At 38.5% G+C, this 19,512-nt stretch overlaps 1 protein-coding gene across 2 annotated transcripts in view; it reads left to right on the top strand.

Annotated features, from left to right (window-relative positions):
• Positions 1-14,869, top strand: part of cpeb4b (cytoplasmic polyadenylation element binding protein 4b) — a 41,937-nt gene extending 27,068 nt beyond the window's left edge. Inside the window, exons 5-11 of one of the 2 annotated variants that reach the window (XM_084729883.1) lie at positions 2,018-2,041; positions 3,773-3,943; positions 4,135-4,224; positions 4,767-4,885; positions 5,020-5,134; positions 7,002-7,183; positions 10,213-14,869. In XM_084729883.1, coding sequence (XP_084586009.1) covers positions 2,018-2,041; positions 3,773-3,943; positions 4,135-4,224; positions 4,767-4,885; positions 5,020-5,134; positions 7,002-7,183; positions 10,213-10,440 — 929 coding nt within the window. In that variant the 3' untranslated portion in view covers positions 10,441-14,869. The remainder of the gene's footprint in view (positions 1-2,017; positions 2,042-3,772; positions 3,944-4,134; positions 4,225-4,766; positions 4,886-5,019; positions 5,135-7,001; positions 7,184-10,212) is intronic. The other variant, XM_084729884.1, reaches the window with a different exon arrangement.
• The last annotated feature ends 4,643 nt before the right edge of the window (positions 14,870-19,512 follow it).

The raw sequence follows: 19,512 nt of genomic DNA, 5'->3' as shown, positions 1-19,512 counted from the left end.
AGCTTGTTTCTCCATCTTTTCCAATCTATTTTTCTCTCTATCTCACACACACACACACACACACACACACACACACACACACACACACACACGCACACACACGCACACACACACGCACACTTCTTTATATAGCACTCTCCGCTCTCCTTCAATCTGCTTTCCTGTTTCTCTCTCTCTTCTCCCTTTCGCGCTCTCTTTGACCTTCCCCCCCCCTCCAGAGTTAATGTCCATCTGGGTTGAAAAGTCCACCGAGGGAGCTGAGGATTATTGCTTGTGTGTTCTGGCCACTTCTTCATCCTCTCCATGTTCTTACAGTTTTAGACGGGTCGATGCTTCAATCTCTGCGGTGTCCACGTTTTAATTTGCTTCACTTCAGCTCTGCGCAAAGAAACATTATTGCCCAGAGAGTGTATTAAATGGAATGAGTGAAAAGAGCATCGTCTTGTGTACACATGTGACAGTGAACTGCGTTGTTGGCTGACGGACCTGTTAGATGGGTTACATACATGTTTCAAGGGAGGAACGGGAATCAGATTTCTGCGGCATGTATTAAAATGAGCGCATTGTTCGGTTGGGTAATTTTTGCATTCAAAGAAATCTGTAAGGTGATGTAAAGGCTTGTAAGACCATTTTGACGCAACTGACCCCTCCTAAGTCCTGCCTCATTAGATTGGGTGATATGCTTAGATATGTTATCCAATTTTAAATTAACTAATGTTAGCAACATACTAGCTAACTAATCCACAGCAGTCAATAGCTAGTTAGTTAGCTAGCATTTTGCTAATATTAGTTAACTTAAGATATGACCCTGTATGTTGGTTTTACATTAGAAGGAGAAAGTTGACCAAGGTACCAAGTTTGCTCAACTATTACCGGAGCACATAGCAAAAAAGAGGCAGGACTTAGGAAGGGTCAACTATTTAAAAATGTGAAACGGCACACTTTCAACCACTTTTAGATTGATTGCCATCCCATTTAAGAATATGCTATTGTGCTTTAAAAAATATCAACTGGTTAAAAAGATGCTGTGGTGCTTTCAAAAACTGAGTCGTTAACGCTTCTGTTTCCCTTTGGTGTGTGTCCTGCCGTTGCCATGATCGCATGCAAGCGCACACAGTGTCTGCTTGGAAAAGTTCAACAGTTATACAATCGGGCAACAGAGGCAGATAGCTGTATACCTACGCAAGTGGCAGCAACACTCTCTCTTTCCTTGGTGCCACTGCTGCCTTCCTTGGCTGCAGGGCTGATATCGTGTTTATAATGGAAATAGTGGAAGTTGTAATGGTAACCGCTCACTCACTGTCATTCTGTGATACTACTTGGCACTGGGTTATTTAAGTCGAGCCCTTAAAGGTATCGAGTACCGACACCCATCTCTAACAACAAACTAACAAAACCGCTGCCACTGGGAAAGCTTATGTTACAGTGACATCCTGGATGAATTTCAGTCTTGTTTCAGTGAGACTGCACTGAATCTGCTGTTGTTATCAATCTTGTTCATTTCAAATGCAGATATTAGTGCTGCTCGACCTTAATGAAGCATTTGATGCCGTGTGGACTCATATCTTGGTTCGTTATCTTTACTGCCCCTGACTAACTATGGCATGCCTCAAAGTTGAATCCAAAGTTGAGACAGTTTCTGCTTTTCCCCTTTTATGTGATTCTGGGTCATAATTGGAACATCTCCCCCCACTGTTACACATGACAATAAACAGTTGTACTTAAGAGCCAAACTGAGTGAACTGCATAAATTGCACAAAATTATAGCCAGTGTACACAGAGCTTTGGAAATTTGATCCATTTTTTAAAATGAATTTTATTCAATTTTTATAATATTTTACAGTAAATATATGATTTTTTTCTCCTTAAAGCTCAATTAATGAAATAGAGGGCTGGCAGGAAGACAATGGAACATTCATCCATTGTCATGAATCAACTACCACGTTTTTTCAGTTCAGTGTATTATGCATCTTTTATAATCAACCTCTTCTTTGATTTGTGCTTATTCCACATGCAGCCAGGAATTATAGCAGGAGACGAGGTAAAAATATTACTTTTCCAGCTTTAAGTCAACTCAATAGGTGTAAATATTTTGCGTTATTAAGCCGTGCTGTCATGATTTTACTGGTTTATTGGTTACGGGGCGTTGGCTGTTAAATAAAAGCTCATCACTGCTCTTTGTATCCGTACAGTGAAGTGACATATTTGTGTGCATGACTGTCTAAGTGTCGGGCCTTGCTCCAAGCTTGTGACGTGATCTTCTGCATCTTTCATCCTTCAGTGTGTGTTTTCTCTCATTGTGCTCGACTCTGCTTGCTTTTTCTCATGTTCACACATATTCTGTAAGATTCTTAAGTCAGACGATAGCTGTTAGTGTCACATTTAGTGCAACGTTTTTGAGGCAGAGAGGCACAAAAAGTTATGTGATTTACATTCACTGCAACAGAAGCAAGACACATGGCCAGGCAGGCACATGGCCGGACACACACTCATACACACATACTCAGTCACACACAGCACATACTGTAAGCTCAGGCTAACTCCGTTGCATAAATCTTTATAAAGCAGCTCAGGGCACGTTGTATAGGAGCAGGAATAGGCTAGCAAGGGCTTAACCTCTACAACACACACACACACACAAGCGCTTGCTCAGCGCACTGTGAAACTATTTAGACTTGCTCGTTGAGAGGACTACTGTGTTTGTTTGGGAGAACCTGCATGAACGTTCAGTCCTTCATAGACATTACAGTTACTGCCTGCGTGTGTGTCCATTTCTTACTTTTTGTTTTTTTTGCAACAACTCCATGTTACATGACTGTAATGCACTTCTCGTAATTCTAATTCAACAGTTATACCGATTTTTAGTTTATCATCCTCTACTAATCTTTTTATACCATATGTTACCCTTCACCTCTACTTGTGTTTTTTCTGCCAGACAGCAGTATTTTCATAGTAGTAGTCTGAGGTTTTGAACATAATTGCAGATGTTTAAGGGGTTTAGAAATACCTGCAACATTTAATGGAAAATGTGACATTTTTCATGTGGATGTCTAGTCAGTGCTGATGGTAAACGTAGTCAGTCAGGGCAAAAAGTTCCTCTGTGCTGCTGTATTGACCAAGAAAGCTGAGTTTTCCTGCTTGTGGATAAGAAATAGTTTTGCTTAATTTAAGAGCAATATTATGTATAAAACAGAAGACTTGACAACAAACAACTAAATGGTTTTATAGTATTTTTATGACACTATACAGTATACTAGTAATACCCTATTTTATTGTAGTATACTACAATACATATAATAGATAATTATACACTTTATAGTATTAGGACACTCTATAGTCTTGCTCAGTGTCCCACCGACATCAATATCTAATTGGTTCGACATCATGAGTAATAGCCAATCAATCAACACTGACTGGACATCAACGTGAAAAGTGCCAATTTTCCCCTTTAGTTCTTATAAGATGGTATTAAAGCCACACAGTTCCAAAGCTGATAAAAATGTTTGACTGCATCCTTAATGATGTGCGATACACGCCACTAAAATGCCTTTAATGATGTGGTAAGTGATTTCAGATCAAGAAAAAACTAAAACACATGTGGATTGCTCACCACAGTGAAGGTGAATCAACAGTTTCATAAGATTAAAGTGATAAAGTACAGTTTTCATCACTACCCTACTGCTGTTACCATGACAACCTTTACTCCTAGATCTCTCCTCAGGAAATAAACCTTTCCTGTATTCCTCCCCTTCTTCCCCTTCTTCTCTCTCAGGCCACTCCTCTCTCTTCCCCATGGAGGATGGTTTCCCCGACGATGAGCGTGGCGATCAGGGTCTTGCCGGCCTCGGCTCTCCACACTGCTTCCCGCACCAGAACGGAGAGCGAGTCGAACGCTACTCACGCAAGGTCTTTGTGGGAGGATTGCCCCCGGACATAGATGAAGGTAAAGTAGTTGCGTTAAGATCAAAAGGATTTCATTTCTTGGCAATTCTGGATCATTTTCGGTCATGATTGAAACGTATAAGATGGGGAACTTGAATTAAAGTTATACCATAAGATACCATAAGAAGATTACACCTGCAACACAAGCCTGCAGCCTAATAATTAGTATGCATATTGTCTGCTTTAATTCAGATGAGATAACAGCCAGTTTCCGGCGTTTTGGACACCTGTTTGTGGACTGGCCTCATAAAGCGGAGAGCAAGTCCTATTTTCCCCCCAAAGGTATGTCAACACTGCTTCTTCATTGTGTAGTGTATCATCTCATAATTGTTGACTTTTATGTTCATTTATTGCTTCAAAAGTTAGGTGTTCGTTAATAATTTCTCTTTTTTCCTGCATTGAGAAAAAAGCAGATATGTTTTTTGATAACTGATTCTGCTGTGCAGGATTGTATGTTAACCTTGTATTGGTGTACTACCACTATTTGAATATGTGAAGGGGTTATATTGTATGAGATACTTGATTGTCTGTGTTTTACCAACAATTAATGGTACCTCAGCAACCCCTTTAACTATCCCTTTAACGTGTGCATCTGTGCCGTCTTGTGTTGTCTTTAGGCTTTTATGTGAAGCATTTTGTACCCGTTTCTGGACTGTTTGCCTGTTTTTCTGTCTGTTTGCAAAAGCTTTTGCCCTCCTGCTGTGTATGCACAATGTTGTGACCAGACATACAGCCACAGTAATCACTGCACTAAATTCCAACATGACTCTCTGTCAATACTTTGCGTCCCGGCGGCATGAAAAACCCTGCTGTATTTTGTATAGGATACGCCTTCCTGCTGTTCCAGGATGAGAGCTCAGTGCAGGCTTTGATCGATGCCTGCATCGAGGAGGATGGCAAGCTGTACCTCTGTGTGTCCAGCCCCACCATCAAGGACAAGCCGGTCAGTGGGAACACACACACATGAACCCTTCTACTCACATGTTATGACTTTTACTTGACTTTATAAGTAGTTTTTTCAAACTGTGCTTGCACTTTATTTCCAGAGCTGAGACGTGTCTGTTTTGTGTGTGACAGGTCCAGATCCGCCCGTGGAACCTGAATGACAGCGATTTTGTGATGGATGGATCTCAGCCTCTGGACCCGAGGAAAACCATCTTTGTGGGAGGTGTCCCTCGTCCACTCCGTGCAGGTATCTCTCATTTTTTTGCTTTTCTTTTTATATAAGGCTCTTTCTCCAGCAGGTGATTTAACAACAAGTGAGTGTTTATAATGACAACACTTACATTTGAAGTATATACTTTCTGAGTTTATGAAGTCCTGTCCCGCTATATGTGTGTCTCACTCCGACACAGAGCAGAGGACAGAGGCGGCATGCTCATAAATGACACAAGGGCTGGGTGATGTGTTCATTTTCCAACCAGCTACTGTTTGCCCAGCAACCTGCAGCGGCTGATATATTTGCGCTGTCATGTCCTAAATGTAAACTACACATAAACTCACAATATGTAATGAAACATTCTCACACCTATTTTCCCTGTTAAACAGAACTAAAGCCCTCTTGTTTCATAAAACACACTTCATTCAAACTGGACAAACACAAACAACGTCTTGATCAGTCTTTCTACCATTATAACGATCACCAATTCTGGTTTGGTCAAAATAGTGAAAATAGTCTGGCTTCAGTGTACCCTGCCGATGAAAGGGGGCGCCTTGCAGAGTAGCAGCTCTCACTCTTGCAGACCATAAAGTTAGCTAAATAAAATGACAAAAATCTCCCCCAAAAAACAACTGCAGATAGTCAATATATCTGTCCTGTCCCCCAACACAAGATCACACCAAACCAGAGCAGAGACTCTCAGCATAGTTGTTTTTTATTGTAGAACTATTTTGGTGCAGACGTTTACCGGCCAGTGTGACAGATAGCTTTTAGATTTACTCACCAAACAGAAAATCTACCCGCCTTTGACGCTTGGGTTCCAATTAAGAACCCTGTCTTTTGTCTTCTTAATGGCCTTTATAGAGCTGTCGATTAAACTATTTAGAATAAATATTAGCCGATCAGTCAGAGAACACTCTCTCTGTGTAGATGTCTTTGTGTTCCTTATTGTCTTTTCAGTACATCTCTGCATTTCATTCTTTTTCATATGTCTACACTGTAACTAACAAATAAGCAGCACAAGTAATCATCCTTTACTTCTCCTGGTTAATCTCTTCCCATTCTTTGAACCGGCAGCTTTAAGCAAAATTCCCCTTTTCTGCAGAACACTGCAGTGTGATCAGCTTGTGCTCGTAATAAACATTAGACTTGCTAGAGGGTAGAGCTAAAAGAAGCACTGTGCCGGTGAAATCGGCTTTGACCTACACTGGTCCTATCAGGAAGTGCTCTCTGTGGCACGCTGTGCTGTGCAGAATATTAAATTCCCTTTTATCCTGATGGCAGTGTGATGTGTGCTGTGTGTTCATGTTTTCTGCACTGCTGGTTGCTGTGTTTTAGACTTCTGCGCTGTAGTTGTGGTAATGACAAAGGTCACAAGACCCTGCAGTGCATAAAATGTTTTATGATGACCCTGTGTAATATTTGGGTCTAAATTTACATGTTTAAAATCTACATATTAAAAACCTGCTGATGTTTTAACAAGTAGAGCTGCATTGTAAATTTGCAGGGTTACTTCCCCCCTATTTGCATATTTGTTAACTTCTATTAAAAAAAAACACATTACAGACTCTAAACAAACTTTTATTGTTTTATTGCAGCCATTATAACAGCTGACACTACTTTCAGTTTTGCCCTGCTGAACTTTAATCCATCTGTGTTTACAGCTTTTTGCTCTCAGATCAGATCAACAACCCTCATCAACTTGTGTGTGGTGTGTTTGTGTTCACTGGCTGCATGAGCATGAGTTCATGTATTAAGCCTGTGTGTGCGCACGTAATCACTGGATTTTGACAGAATGTTTGTTATTGTGTTTGTGTCTTTTGCCTCTGTGTGTCAAAACTTGTTTCTGTGAATATTTTGTTCAGCTAATGCTGCGTGCCTGTTTTTTTTTTTTTTGCAGTGGAGCTGGCTATGATCATGGACCGCCTGTATGGCGGGGTTTGCTACGCTGGCATCGACACAGACCCTGAGCTGAAGTACCCCAAGGGAGCGGGGCGGGTCGCCTTCTCTAATCAGCAGAGCTACATTGCTGCTATCAGTGCTCGCTTTGTACAGCTGCAGCATGGAGAAATCGATAAACGGGTGAGTGGAAAGAAAAGAGAACTCAGTGTTTTTCGGCCTCCCCTCTCGGCCCCCTTCTTTCTTCATTTGTCTCCCCCACATCTCACTTCCTGCTCTGTCTCTCTCAAACTCTCCTTGCCTTTGCCCCTTTTCTAAAAGAGAGAAAGAAGAAGTCTGACTAGATTTTGTTTAGGACTGAAAAAATGCAGCACCATAAACAGAACTTGTTTTGTTATTAGAGAAGAATGTGTAGCACATTTTACATAATTAATTCATTATAGAAGATCAATGAAACTAGCAACACTTGTCCTGACTCCAAGCTTCAAGAGGATATTTTCTCACAGATTCAAGTTGGATTCAACCAAAATGACAGAATCACAGCAAAAAAGACTGTTGTTAAATTTAATGTATCATCCTAATTAATTTTTATTTATCCTGTATTTCTACTACAGAAGTCATGAGAACTGATACTTGGGTATCAAGTTGATGCCAAAATTTTGAAAATGTGATGGTACTAGTACCAGAAATGCAATTATTTCTGACCTGACAGACACAGCATGTACGCCTACAAGTGCTGTAGTCTGCTGCTAAATGCCAAAGAAAGAAGAAAACACAGTAGAACAATAACTACTAAACTTGTAAGATAGCGGCATGCAGGTGCAGCCACAGCTCCGCCTCGACTCGTTGAAAAGAAAAACAGTAAACAGAGTCATCTATGGAAGTAGGCGAGTATGTGTTTAAGGCGTAGCATCAGGGATTAATACAACAACCAGTATGAAAACGGTGCCATCAATCATTTCAGACAAAAGGAAGAAACACTTCAAACTTACCAACTTAGCTTAACTTGTTGCTTTTGTGTTTTTTTTTATCCTGGTATTGAATTGGGTGTTGAGAATGGTGGAAATTCACTGGTACAGGTGTCGACTACTGAAATTCTGATAGCATGACATCCCTAATTTCTACAGTGCAGGGTAGGCTGGATGAGCATGCATGTTTATTTATAGCGATGCCTTGTTAACAGTTAGAGTGAGAAGTAAAATAACAGGAACAGGCATTAGTAGAACAGACTGTGCTGATTCGATTAAAACAGTTACAGAAAGGTGGAAGGTGGTTATTGACTAAAGTTTTTAAGTTACAGAGAGTGTGACAGTGTTTTGAATATTAGGTGTCCATGCAGTCACATTAACAGCTGTCCACCGGCGGTTTTGTTCAAACTGCTACTGTTAGACTTTCAAGCTAAGGCTATCAATGATTTACCCACTGTTGCCAGCAGCTATGGAATTAGAGTATCACAGCTCAAGGTGGCCTGTAATTAACTCAAATATTATTCACATTTTCACAATGGAGGTGAGTGAACAAGATAATGAGAGCTGGAATCCAACAGAAATACCTCGTGAAGAGGCAACATCATGATACAAAAAAAAAAAAAAAAAGAAAAATGCTGGAATAATAGTACGCTGCTGTCTAATTTGCATAATTGGTGTGCAGATTTTGTAGACGGAGCGCCTTGGTGACAGTCACTCACTAATAGCACCATCCCTCCTCACGGAGCAGTTGGAAAAGCAAGCGAATCATGTACAGTATGGTCTTAAAAGAGAGTTTGAAATCCACAAATTTAAACATTTGGACCCCGTCATGGGGAATTTTTCATCTAACAGTTCACTGTGGCTGCTTCACAATAAAAGCCACCACATGCTTTGCTAGTTTAAATCTTTTAATTAGTTTAGTTTAGCTTACATATATACTAACATATACATAATTAGTCTACACTGAAACTATATGTATATATTTATGTATGTATGTTATATCTATCCAAAAGTCCCAAACAAAAATTTACTTATACTTCTAGGGTTGCAACTAACAGTTATTTTCAATATTGATTAATCTGCTGATTATTTTCACAATTATTTAGACAGTAAGAAATTCTGAAAAATACTCATCACAATTTTGCAGAGCCCAAAGTGGTGTCTTCAAATTGCTTCTTTTATCGCACCAACAGTCATAAATGACAGAAAAGCAGCAAAACCGTTCCTTTAAGAAGCTAGAAAAAACAATGTTTGACATATTTGCTCAAGAAATAACTAAGACAATTGATTCTTAATCAAAATAGTTGGCAATTCATTTTCTTTCGAGCAACTAATTGATTAATCGACTAAAGGTTGCAGCTCTACACACCTCAGTTTTATATTTTTCAAAACTCGTAATACTACTATTTAGTGTATAACACATTCTTGTTTCCTTTTCAAAACTATTCCACAAATTAACTCCTTTAACACTTAAACACTTTTTTATTTTGCATTTGTTGTGTGAACTATCAGCAGTATGAAATATTCAATTTGCATCAGCAGAAACATGCTAAAGCTCTGACACAGCATAAGGAGAGTGAACAGGAAACGTGAGACTGATATCAATGAGATAAGATTAAAAGCAGTAACAGTAAGCCGGATTACAGGCATTCATAGATGGGCAGTTTGAATCTCAGGCGGGAGTGGCGGACCCCGCCACTAGCAAGAAGAACTACCATGTAAAGAGGTGATTACAGAAGATAAATGCATTGGCTTTTGCTGAAAAAACGCCAACCATAAATGGTGTCACAAAAAAGTCTGACTGAAAATCTAAAGAATTGTAATTTTAAAGGGACAGTTCACCCCCCCCCCAAAAAAAAGTATATTAGTATAAGTCATCATGGTCGTTGAGAAACACTGTTAGACATTTTTCACAATTTTCTGACATTTTTTAAACAAAAGTACCAATTGATTAATCAAGAAAATAATCAACAGATTAACTCACAGTAAAATAACCCAGATGGAAAAATAGCACCACAGGCTAGAGGAAAAGAACAATACCAAATGTGTATTTTATATATTTTACAAATAAACCTCAAGTTTCCTGATAAATTTTTTACCTTCCATCCAACCATCTGTTTCATTCCCTGCAAGCGAGCTGATATAACATCTGGCAGAAACCTGGATTTATAAAGAAACATCAGTTTAACAGTAAAGAAAACCACTACATCACTAAATTCAAATGATTCCCTCCTCTGATTGCAGGTGGAAGTGAAGCCATACGTGCTGGATGACCAGCTGTGCGATGAGTGCCAGGGAACTCGCTGCGGCGGCAAGTTTGCACCGTTCTTCTGCGCCAACGTCACCTGTCTGCAGTACTACTGCGAGTACTGCTGGGCGGCCATCCACTCACGCGCCGGACGGGAGTTTCACAAACCCCTGGTGAAGGAGGGAGGCGACCGACCCCGTCACATCTCCTTCCGCTGGAACTGAGCGGACGACAGAGAGGGAGAGGCAACAGGGGAGCAGGAGGGCAGGTAGTGCAGGAGTCGCAAATCATTGTACAAATAAATGCACTTTTCTGTTGCTGGTTCCTTTTTGCTCTAATTTCACTGAACCTTTTTCTCATTTTTTTAAGTTAATATATATCTATATTTTGAAGATAGAAAAGAAAAACTGGAATTATATCCAAATATGTCCAGCAAGGAAAAAGATGTGTAACATAATTTTATTTATGCGTTTGAATTTTTGAAATATTTTTATGAGTTCTCAAAAAAATACATATATTGGAAAGTTTGAGGTGTGATATGGTACTCTGCTATTCAATTGGCGTATTTTTCTAAACAATGTATTTGATTTTAATTTTGATACGAGACACCCAAAAACAAAGACACTTCATTTGATGTTGGATTGCCTTCGTTTGTAGCAGAGCTGTCGCTTTTTGTTTTGTATCAAGTCTCCAGAGCAAACAGTTTGTCACTGGCTCTTTGTTTCTGAGAGGTGTGACTAAGTTTTCTATTGATCTCCAGAGCAAATGTGAATTGAAAAAGGTGTTGCTAAAGAAGAGTGCACTTATTTCCAATTTACAGAGTGCAGATCCAGTATAAGAGACCCTTAGTAGTTAACCAAAGCTGAATCTTAATTAACTTTGAAGAACAGAGAGGGCCCGCTGCAGAACGATTCTTTTCCCTCCCAGATCAAAATGTTTGAACCTTTTCTTTTTATGATTTCCAAGATCATACAAATATTTTGACGTTACTTGAAAACCACGACGAAATTTTAGCAACACATATTTGGGTTTTGATCTCCATTTTGACATGCAAAAACTAATACCTCAAACTCAGCTGCTAATGTGCCGAATACAGTTAAAGAAAAAGAAAAGAAAGCAAGAAAGAAAACATCGTCGCCCGCTGGTGTTCTCCTTTCCTTAGAAGCAGAATCAAAGGGAAGTGATGCAACAGGCCGAGTGTGATGTGACTGGCACAGTTTTGTACTCACTTGCTTCATCACCTCCTTATTTTTGTAATCAAACCCAGGGTTGTGCTAGGGACAGAGCAGAGCATCGTATTAGGGGAATGTATGGTAACGTAGGAGAGACAGACAGACAGACAGACAGACAGACAGACAGACAGACAGGCTTACTGCTAAAGAGATAAGTCCAGCCCCACTCCCCCCTCCTCATGTATACCTGAGGCCTCATTCACGGATCAGAACCTGCTTCCTGTCGGGGCTTGGATCCAGATCTTTCAGGACCGAGGGTTAAGGAAGGCTGGTCAAGAAGCGGCCGCCTTTTTATTGCAGTTTTTACGGACGGGGCTACCACCAAATGGGGAAACGCCTGTCTTTGTTAGATTTTTTGTTTTTTTTCAAAAATGCATTTGTGCAATTCTCCCAAGTCTTTAATGAAAAGGTTCTACTTTGCATCCGAGAGTCAGCTACGTTTAACGAAAGAAGCAATTAAAAGTTTATCGTCAGCACACATTTGAGTCACGGAGGGATCTGCCCTTTCGGCGAACCCTCTATCCTTTCTCCTGCCAAGCTAAATCCAACTCAGCATCCAGTGTTTTTGAAGCATAAATGAAGATAGTCTCTGCAGTGTGCTCTACTACTACACACTTGTTACCCACATGCAGTTGAGAACAGTCGGTTTTACCCAGTGGCTTTTGGGAACCAAAGATGGCTGTGCAGTAGTGGGTCATACTGTAGCTCATTTCTTGTTTTTTATTCTTTATTTTCTTTCTCATTTTTTCAAGGACGTTTTTCATATATATATTTTTTTTTAAAAATCTGTCACTTCTACCCAGTTTTGCTTAACTGTCAAGCCCAGCGAACCAAAGATTGGCCTTGACCATAATATATTTATATATATATCTTTGACAGTGCAGTCAAAACCCATTAGAACACCAGTGGAAAAACAACAGGGCTTGCAGACACATACACACACACACACACACACACTGATACACACACAGACACACACACAGACACACACACACACACACACACACATACAAGGCCTCACACTCTCCATCTCTCAAAATGGAGGTGCATGCTGGTAGGCACTAGTTGTTTTTATCTCAGATAGGTCTGCGTGTTTGGGAAAATTTAACATAAAAGTGCACATTCACACACAGCGAAAGTAAAACTAATCCTCACATTTGTTTAACGTTTTCGAGTCACTCAGTGGCGACCTACTAGCCGAGCATTTAAATATGTCAGGGAGTTAGTACAGAAATTACTTGATTATACACACTAGTGAGAAACGTATCCTCATATCGGCGTGTTTTGCACCCTGGACATTAGTTTTGTGGGTGCGGTGGGTGAGCATTTTAGAAGTTAAAACACTTTGTGAAGAATTTGCTGTTAAATGAGATGAAAAAAAAAGATTATTTTATACATGGCCTGCTGATTTTTGGTACAGTGTTTTCTAGCTAAATTATTTTGTCATGCACATATAAACATTTATTATGCACTACTTTTCTAAATATTTTTTCTTTTTCCAACAGTCATTTTAGGCACATTTTTCACAAATGGGGAAACTCCTTTTTGCAATACCTCAATTTTTCACATTGTGAAAGGTAGCTTTTGTACTTTTGTTACTGAGAGATCTGCATATATGGAAATGTTCATTTTAAGAAAAAAAAGTTGAGTGATTTCAATATATATTATTTTCAATTATGCTTTTTATACATTTCAGTGCTGAGGAAACTTTACAACTAAGTGCGCACTTGTGTTGATGCGACTTCAGATCTGCAGAGGAGAGACCAAAGTGTATCGCTCTCTTGGTCTTAGCTTTTCGTACACTAGATGTTTTCCAGTCAATCTGGTCAATAACAGCATGGCGAGAATTAAAAAAAAAAAGAAAAAAAAGAAAAAAAAAACAAGTTGTAATTTGAAATCGATGTTAATGTCTCTAAACATGGCTATACTAGTTGGAAAATGGTAACTTCTGTCTTGGTTTCCTCTCCATAGATGGAGTATAACTTATTATAAGGAGAATGCAAAATTTGGTTCACGCTTAACGCTGAATCTCGTATCACAAGAATGGATGTTTGGTGTTTAGATATTTTAATATTTGAAAAAAAAATTATATATATATATTCTTGAACTTGCCAACTAGCACCTATTGTAATCCTTAGCATGCATGACAAAAAAAGAGAAAATGACAAGTACATGAATTAGCTATTAAAATTAATTGTTGTGGTGTGCACCAAATGTTTCTCAACTATTAAGTTGTTAAGGACACCCCCCCCCCCCAAAACCCACTCTCACCTCACCTCACCCCCTCTTTCCCAACTCCTTCCCTCCCCGCGTGTTGATCTCCTCCTCGCTTCCCCATTCGCAGACCTCTGCAGGATGCACATGACAGAGAGAAAAAGACGAGAAACAAGACAAAACTAACTTTTAAATCGATTTTTGGCAGTGCAGGACTTTGAGCATCCTTATAGAACACTGTTTAAAAAGACTTGAGAACTCATCCCCACTGTCTGTCGAGGTGATCTTATATAGACCTATCTGGAGGAAGGGGAGCTTAAAGACTTGAATGTGGTAAATGTTGCAAGTTAACTTCAAGTTGTTATGTGCAATACTTCTTTTGAACCTTTTTCCAGATAAAGACTCTTTGCAATGTAATTCTTTAATGCCATTTTTAATTGCAGACATTTAATTAAAGAAGATGTTAATATGTTTTTCACAGTCATTTTCTACTGTTATTGTAATCCTTTTCATGCTGGTGTTTGTAAAAAAGAAAAGAAATCAAACTATTTGTACTAATATAAATAATTGAAGTTATTTTTAAAACATTAAAGGTTTTGTGCTCATTTGCTTATTTTGTTTATTTTAAGCTACTGTGATTGATTGCATTGTAATTATTAGGTCAACAATGTATTTAGCTGTTTATTGGTATATTTTTAATTGGAATGTATAATTGATTTTTATAATTTTGATCAGATTTTTGTTATATTTTTGAGGTGAAGCTTTTAATATGTTAAAGTGTCTAGTTTTTACTAATTGCTATATTGTGCTCCACAATATATGGTTCACATTTTCTGAAGGAAAATAAATATTTAAATATTTGTCTGTTAATGATGTTACTTAATGGCAAGATTTCAATAGTTTTTAACTGTGTATGGGAAGGTTGTTGTATTTATTAATAGCATTTTTTACTTAAGATATCACCTTAATTTTTATTGTCATTTCACTTTATAAGTTCCTATTTTTGTATTTTCCTTTCTAATTAAGTTATGTAATACGGATATGTCCATATTTCTAGGAGTTGGTCTGTAGAAGTGCTAGTGAAACGAAAAAGAAAAATCTAATGTTATTTAATTGTTTGCAGCCAACTATTTATAACAGTATGCATAATTTTTAAATATTTGTAATGTGAAATGTTGAATGAAATAAATCTTAACTGTGATGAAAATATGTGCATTGTCTGTTTATTTATGTGAAGTCTTGGACATTTAAACCTGCACTGTGGAACCTTTGTCTCCCCCCTCTGGCAGTGAGAGTAATAAGCATTTCAGTGGCGGCCATATTGTTATGAAACAGCAGGTGAACACAGGTGTTACCAATGATGCTAATTAAGGCCCAATTCCATTTAATGTAGCAGAGCCTTTCCAGTGAGTCAACATGCACAGTATCAGCTCCCTGACTGTGTCTGACCTGAGTGGAGCCTTAATTAGTATGATTGGTAACACCTGTGTTTATCCTGCTGTTTCATGTCATGAAAAAGGTCTATTACACACTGATGTGTTGTGTGTTATGACGTATGCTTACATTGTTATCTGATTTTGTCCTCACCATCAATCACTTTCTCTTTAAACTTTAATCCTCCCTCTGACCACTGACTTTCATCTTTATCTGGAGCATCACATTTTTCTTAGACACTTTTCGGGGTATTTTGGCCGTAGTCCCAGTTGTTATAGCCGACTCCATTGCTTCAAGTTCACACTTCACAAGAGCGAGCTCAAAGTTCAGTTCACTGGGATTAAAATGAACGAGTTCACGTTCATAGGTCATGATTTTGAATTTTTTTAGCCAAGTTCACAGTCCAGTCCACACCAAAAATGAATTAGTTCATGTTCATTTCATCCATTTTTTTAAAATTAGTGCCTAAATACAGAGACAATATTGACAATACAAACTAAAAACATTAAAGGACAACATAATAAACAAAACCAAAATGAGAATAAACAAAACAACATAACTATATAATAGATTAGAACTTAATTAAAAGAATTAACAATGAGTAAGCAGAGATCTGTTGGTTTTGGGTTCATTTTAGATGAGTTTAGCAGCATAACTTTGGTTAAGCATTATTTATTCTTACACACATATTTCTTTCCTTTTTTTCTTCTTTGTCTTCCTCTTTCTTTTTTCTTTCCCCCTCCCATCCCTGTTCCTTTTACATGCATGGTTGTGGTATTAGCTCATCCTTGAATGGCCAGAATAACTTATATCCAGGGTTGCAGCGTTAAATACAGACTGTATTATGTCAAACTGTAGCTTATGGTTCATGCACAAATCATGTATTTCCACATGTCATTCACTTTGTGGATCCACAAAAACATGACATGTCATCTATCAATCAAAACTAGAGCGCTTTGTGTGTTTTCTCAAATTCCAGGAAAAAAACTGCACAAACTGACTGACGGCTCAATAGCACCGCCAGCTGGTCACATCTGGCACTTCATGACAATGTGATCATCAGAAGTTAAAATGCTGGCAGGGATTTCATTTAGCAGCAGACATCTTCACATGTACTGTACCGTGTTCTTTCAAATGTCATGCTAATTTTCTGAAGTATGATGCTAAATGCAGACAGCTTTGAAGTGTAGCTGTTATCAGGGATATAGCTGGGTCAACAGAATACAGATCCTCTCTATGCCCACTCAGTAGAATAGAATAGAATAGAACAGAACAGAACAAAATAGAAAGGACTCAGCTGCACTATGATGTGCCAAAAAACAACCAGATGATATTACTGTTTTTCCAGTGCAGACTTTTTGAGAGCACCCTGTCATTAACTGCCACTGCAGACTGGGCTGTCAGGAGGAAGTTGTTTGCTTAATTACTTAGTGAACAGTTGGTTTTCGTACTTCCAGATAGATCCAAGGCTGAGGTGGATGGCCAACATGCTGGCAGTCGGAAGGATTGAGCTTGACCTGCATTGGCATCTGACCCCAACTCAACTTGACAAAATCAAAAAACTTGCAACCTGATCTGGACCTTCCTTCAAGCCAAAAGATTAAATAGTCTGTCATTTTAAAAAGTGTGAATCTTCAAATCAGTTCTTCTTTCATCATTTTCTGAATCAACCAAAGTTAATGCTATTCATTCTCAGCAAGGCGGCACTTAATTCCCCAGTTCCACTTTGTTTGAACCATTCCAACAACATCCAAATCAACCATGAAGGACAAAGGTTATGGTACTAAGTTCAGTCCAACAAACATGACACCAAAGATCATTTTGTTCATGTTCAGCAGCTATACAATCGTCTATGAAAAACTAATTACTTTATGCAAAACAAGTGGATCAAAAAACCAACAGAAACGCAACAACTTCCAAATTTGTTCAGCAAAGAAGAGTTAGTCAAGGCTTTCTTGTTAAAATGGCATTACCTTTGGTGAAGAGCGCATTAGGACTTATTTATGGAACTCAAAAGTCTAGGACTTGGAACTCCAGTAAAGACTTGAGTCTTACTTGTGATGTGCAAAACAAAGACATGGTCTCACCTCTGCAAACTACCATAACTCATGCGGCCACCAGTCTGCGGTCTCTGTCAAACGGTTGGTTGGTTCAAGATGAAGGGTCAGGACCCGGCAGCAGCTGGCTGCAGACTTTATAACCTCCTGACAGTCCTGGATGGACACCAGGTAGATATCGTGTCCCTCCTCTGCCTCACCAATGGGAGGCGGAGAAGGGACACAATACCTCTCAAACAGATGAAAACATTCCCTCATTGTTCCTGCATGTAAATGTCCTTGTTGTCCATGAGGGAAAGCAGAAGTGGTGGTTTGTGCTTGGGAAAGATGGGATGGGAGCATGCTAAGTATATGAAATGGCAGTAAAAATGGTTGGGAATGTTTATTTATGCACAAATTAGCTCCGAACTGACCATATATTGGGTCACGATGGTTTGTCATTTTTAAATAGTGGGTCCCTCAGAAAGAAAGTTTGTGAAACACTGGGTGTTTATAGGACAACAGAAGAGAAAGTGAAGTGTGGAGTGTCACAGATACTGAAGGACAATATTTTTTAAAAATATAGTCATGAGACAGAGAAAGAGGACGAAGGAGAGGGGGGAAAAAAAGATTTCACCAATTTCACCGTAAACATCTGATGAAAAGAGATCTAGTCAGGTGAAACAGAGAGAGAACATCTTGACATTGTGCAGCAACAACACCTTTCATGTTGATTCACAGAACGTCCTGAAGGATCACAGCGACCGACTCATATCTGACAGGGGACACAAGCTGCCTGATGAAATGATTCACGCTCCCATTATGATTTGAAAACACATTTGCCTAATCAATTATTATTTCAGAGAAACAACTTGTCCCAATTAAAACATGGTTAAGTACATTTACTCACGCACAGCACTTAAGTAGAATTAATTTGTAGTTTACTGAAGTATAGCTAATTTGTACCACTTTATACTTGTAATCCATTACATTGCAAATTTGCCGCAAATATTACATTTATATAACTTTCATAGATACTTTGATTTTACATACAAAACATTATATGATCAACTTATTATTATGCATGAATGCACCCTCAGACACTCTCAGGTATTTGCAGTTATGTTCCCGCAGTTATATTCCCGATTAGATCTGCTCCAGTTGAAACTTAGTTTCTATTTAGTTTATATTGAAGTATCTATAATTTGCTCTGAAATATAATGATACTTAAGCACTTTTACTGAAGTATTTCTGAATGCAGGACTTGTACTTTGGACAGAACATTTTCCAACCCTGTACAAACACAGAAACGTCTCAGCGTTTATATTTCAAGTAGTTTCATACTGACCGCTGAATTATAAATTATTGACACATCTACTCTTAAATCTGACCGTGCATCACTCTTGTAACACTAGATGGAGTTGTAGGACCAAAATTTGGCAGACGTATGGTTGATGCTGCCTTCAAGTACTATGGGAAATATTGAATGTCTGATCTGTTATGCCAGGATTTTCCCTTTCAAATTTACAAACTGGGAAAGTGTGAATCTTCTGCTGGGATGTTTAATAAATACCATGCATTGCAGATTCTTCCATCATTTCATTCTTAATGTCTCTCATTGATATATTTTGAGATTGAACAGCATCCCTAACATCTGCAGCACTGACTCATGGCAGACCTGCGTTCCAGGCAGAAACAAACAAAACTCAGTAACTGTTATCTGATGAATATTGCTTAATAAATAAATAATAGTGTAACAATACTGTATAAATAAATAGTTATATAATATTGTAAAACTTTTTTTTTTCAGAATACTGTGCTTATTGAGACAAAAAGCAAAAGATAATTTGTGGAATTCAATGTATTTTTAACACGTTGCAACCATCCCCTGATCATGTTACAACTATCTCCAGGGTTGGAGTCGGTTTCAGTCAAATAAATCTTGTGAAGAATATCCTATATAAGGTATAAAGATTTTGGATTGGATTTGTCCAGTTGTTCCTGCAAAATTACTTCATTTAATTAATTTAAAAATGTATTACATGTATGCATTCCTGAAGGACTGCATGCTGCAGTTAGTTGATATTCTACGTTCAGAAAAGAATCGCTTGTTCAACAATATTTCTCTACTGGCAAATACAGTTTTCACTGCATGGTCAGTGGCATTTGACAAAACCACAGAGAAAGGTTAAAGTTGTTCACCCCGATTCCTTCCTTCCCAGACTTGAAGCTCAGACAGGCTGCAGGGACACTGCAGGAGTGCAAGACGAGTACAACATTTTTTGACAATAGCAAGCTTCAATGAGTCTTACACTGTAAATTGATCAGCTGTCTGTAAGTGTCAGTTGTCTGTTAATGTAAAGCTAAGCCTGTTCTCCTG

Source organism: Lutjanus erythropterus, chromosome 11 (genome assembly GCF_056507025.1).
Source record: "Lutjanus erythropterus isolate fLutEry1 chromosome 11, fLutEry1.hap2, whole genome shotgun sequence".
Lineage (NCBI taxonomy): Eukaryota > Metazoa > Chordata > Actinopteri > Lutjaniformes > Lutjanidae > Lutjanus > Lutjanus erythropterus.
This window is presented reverse-complemented; position numbering and strand designations above follow the sequence as displayed.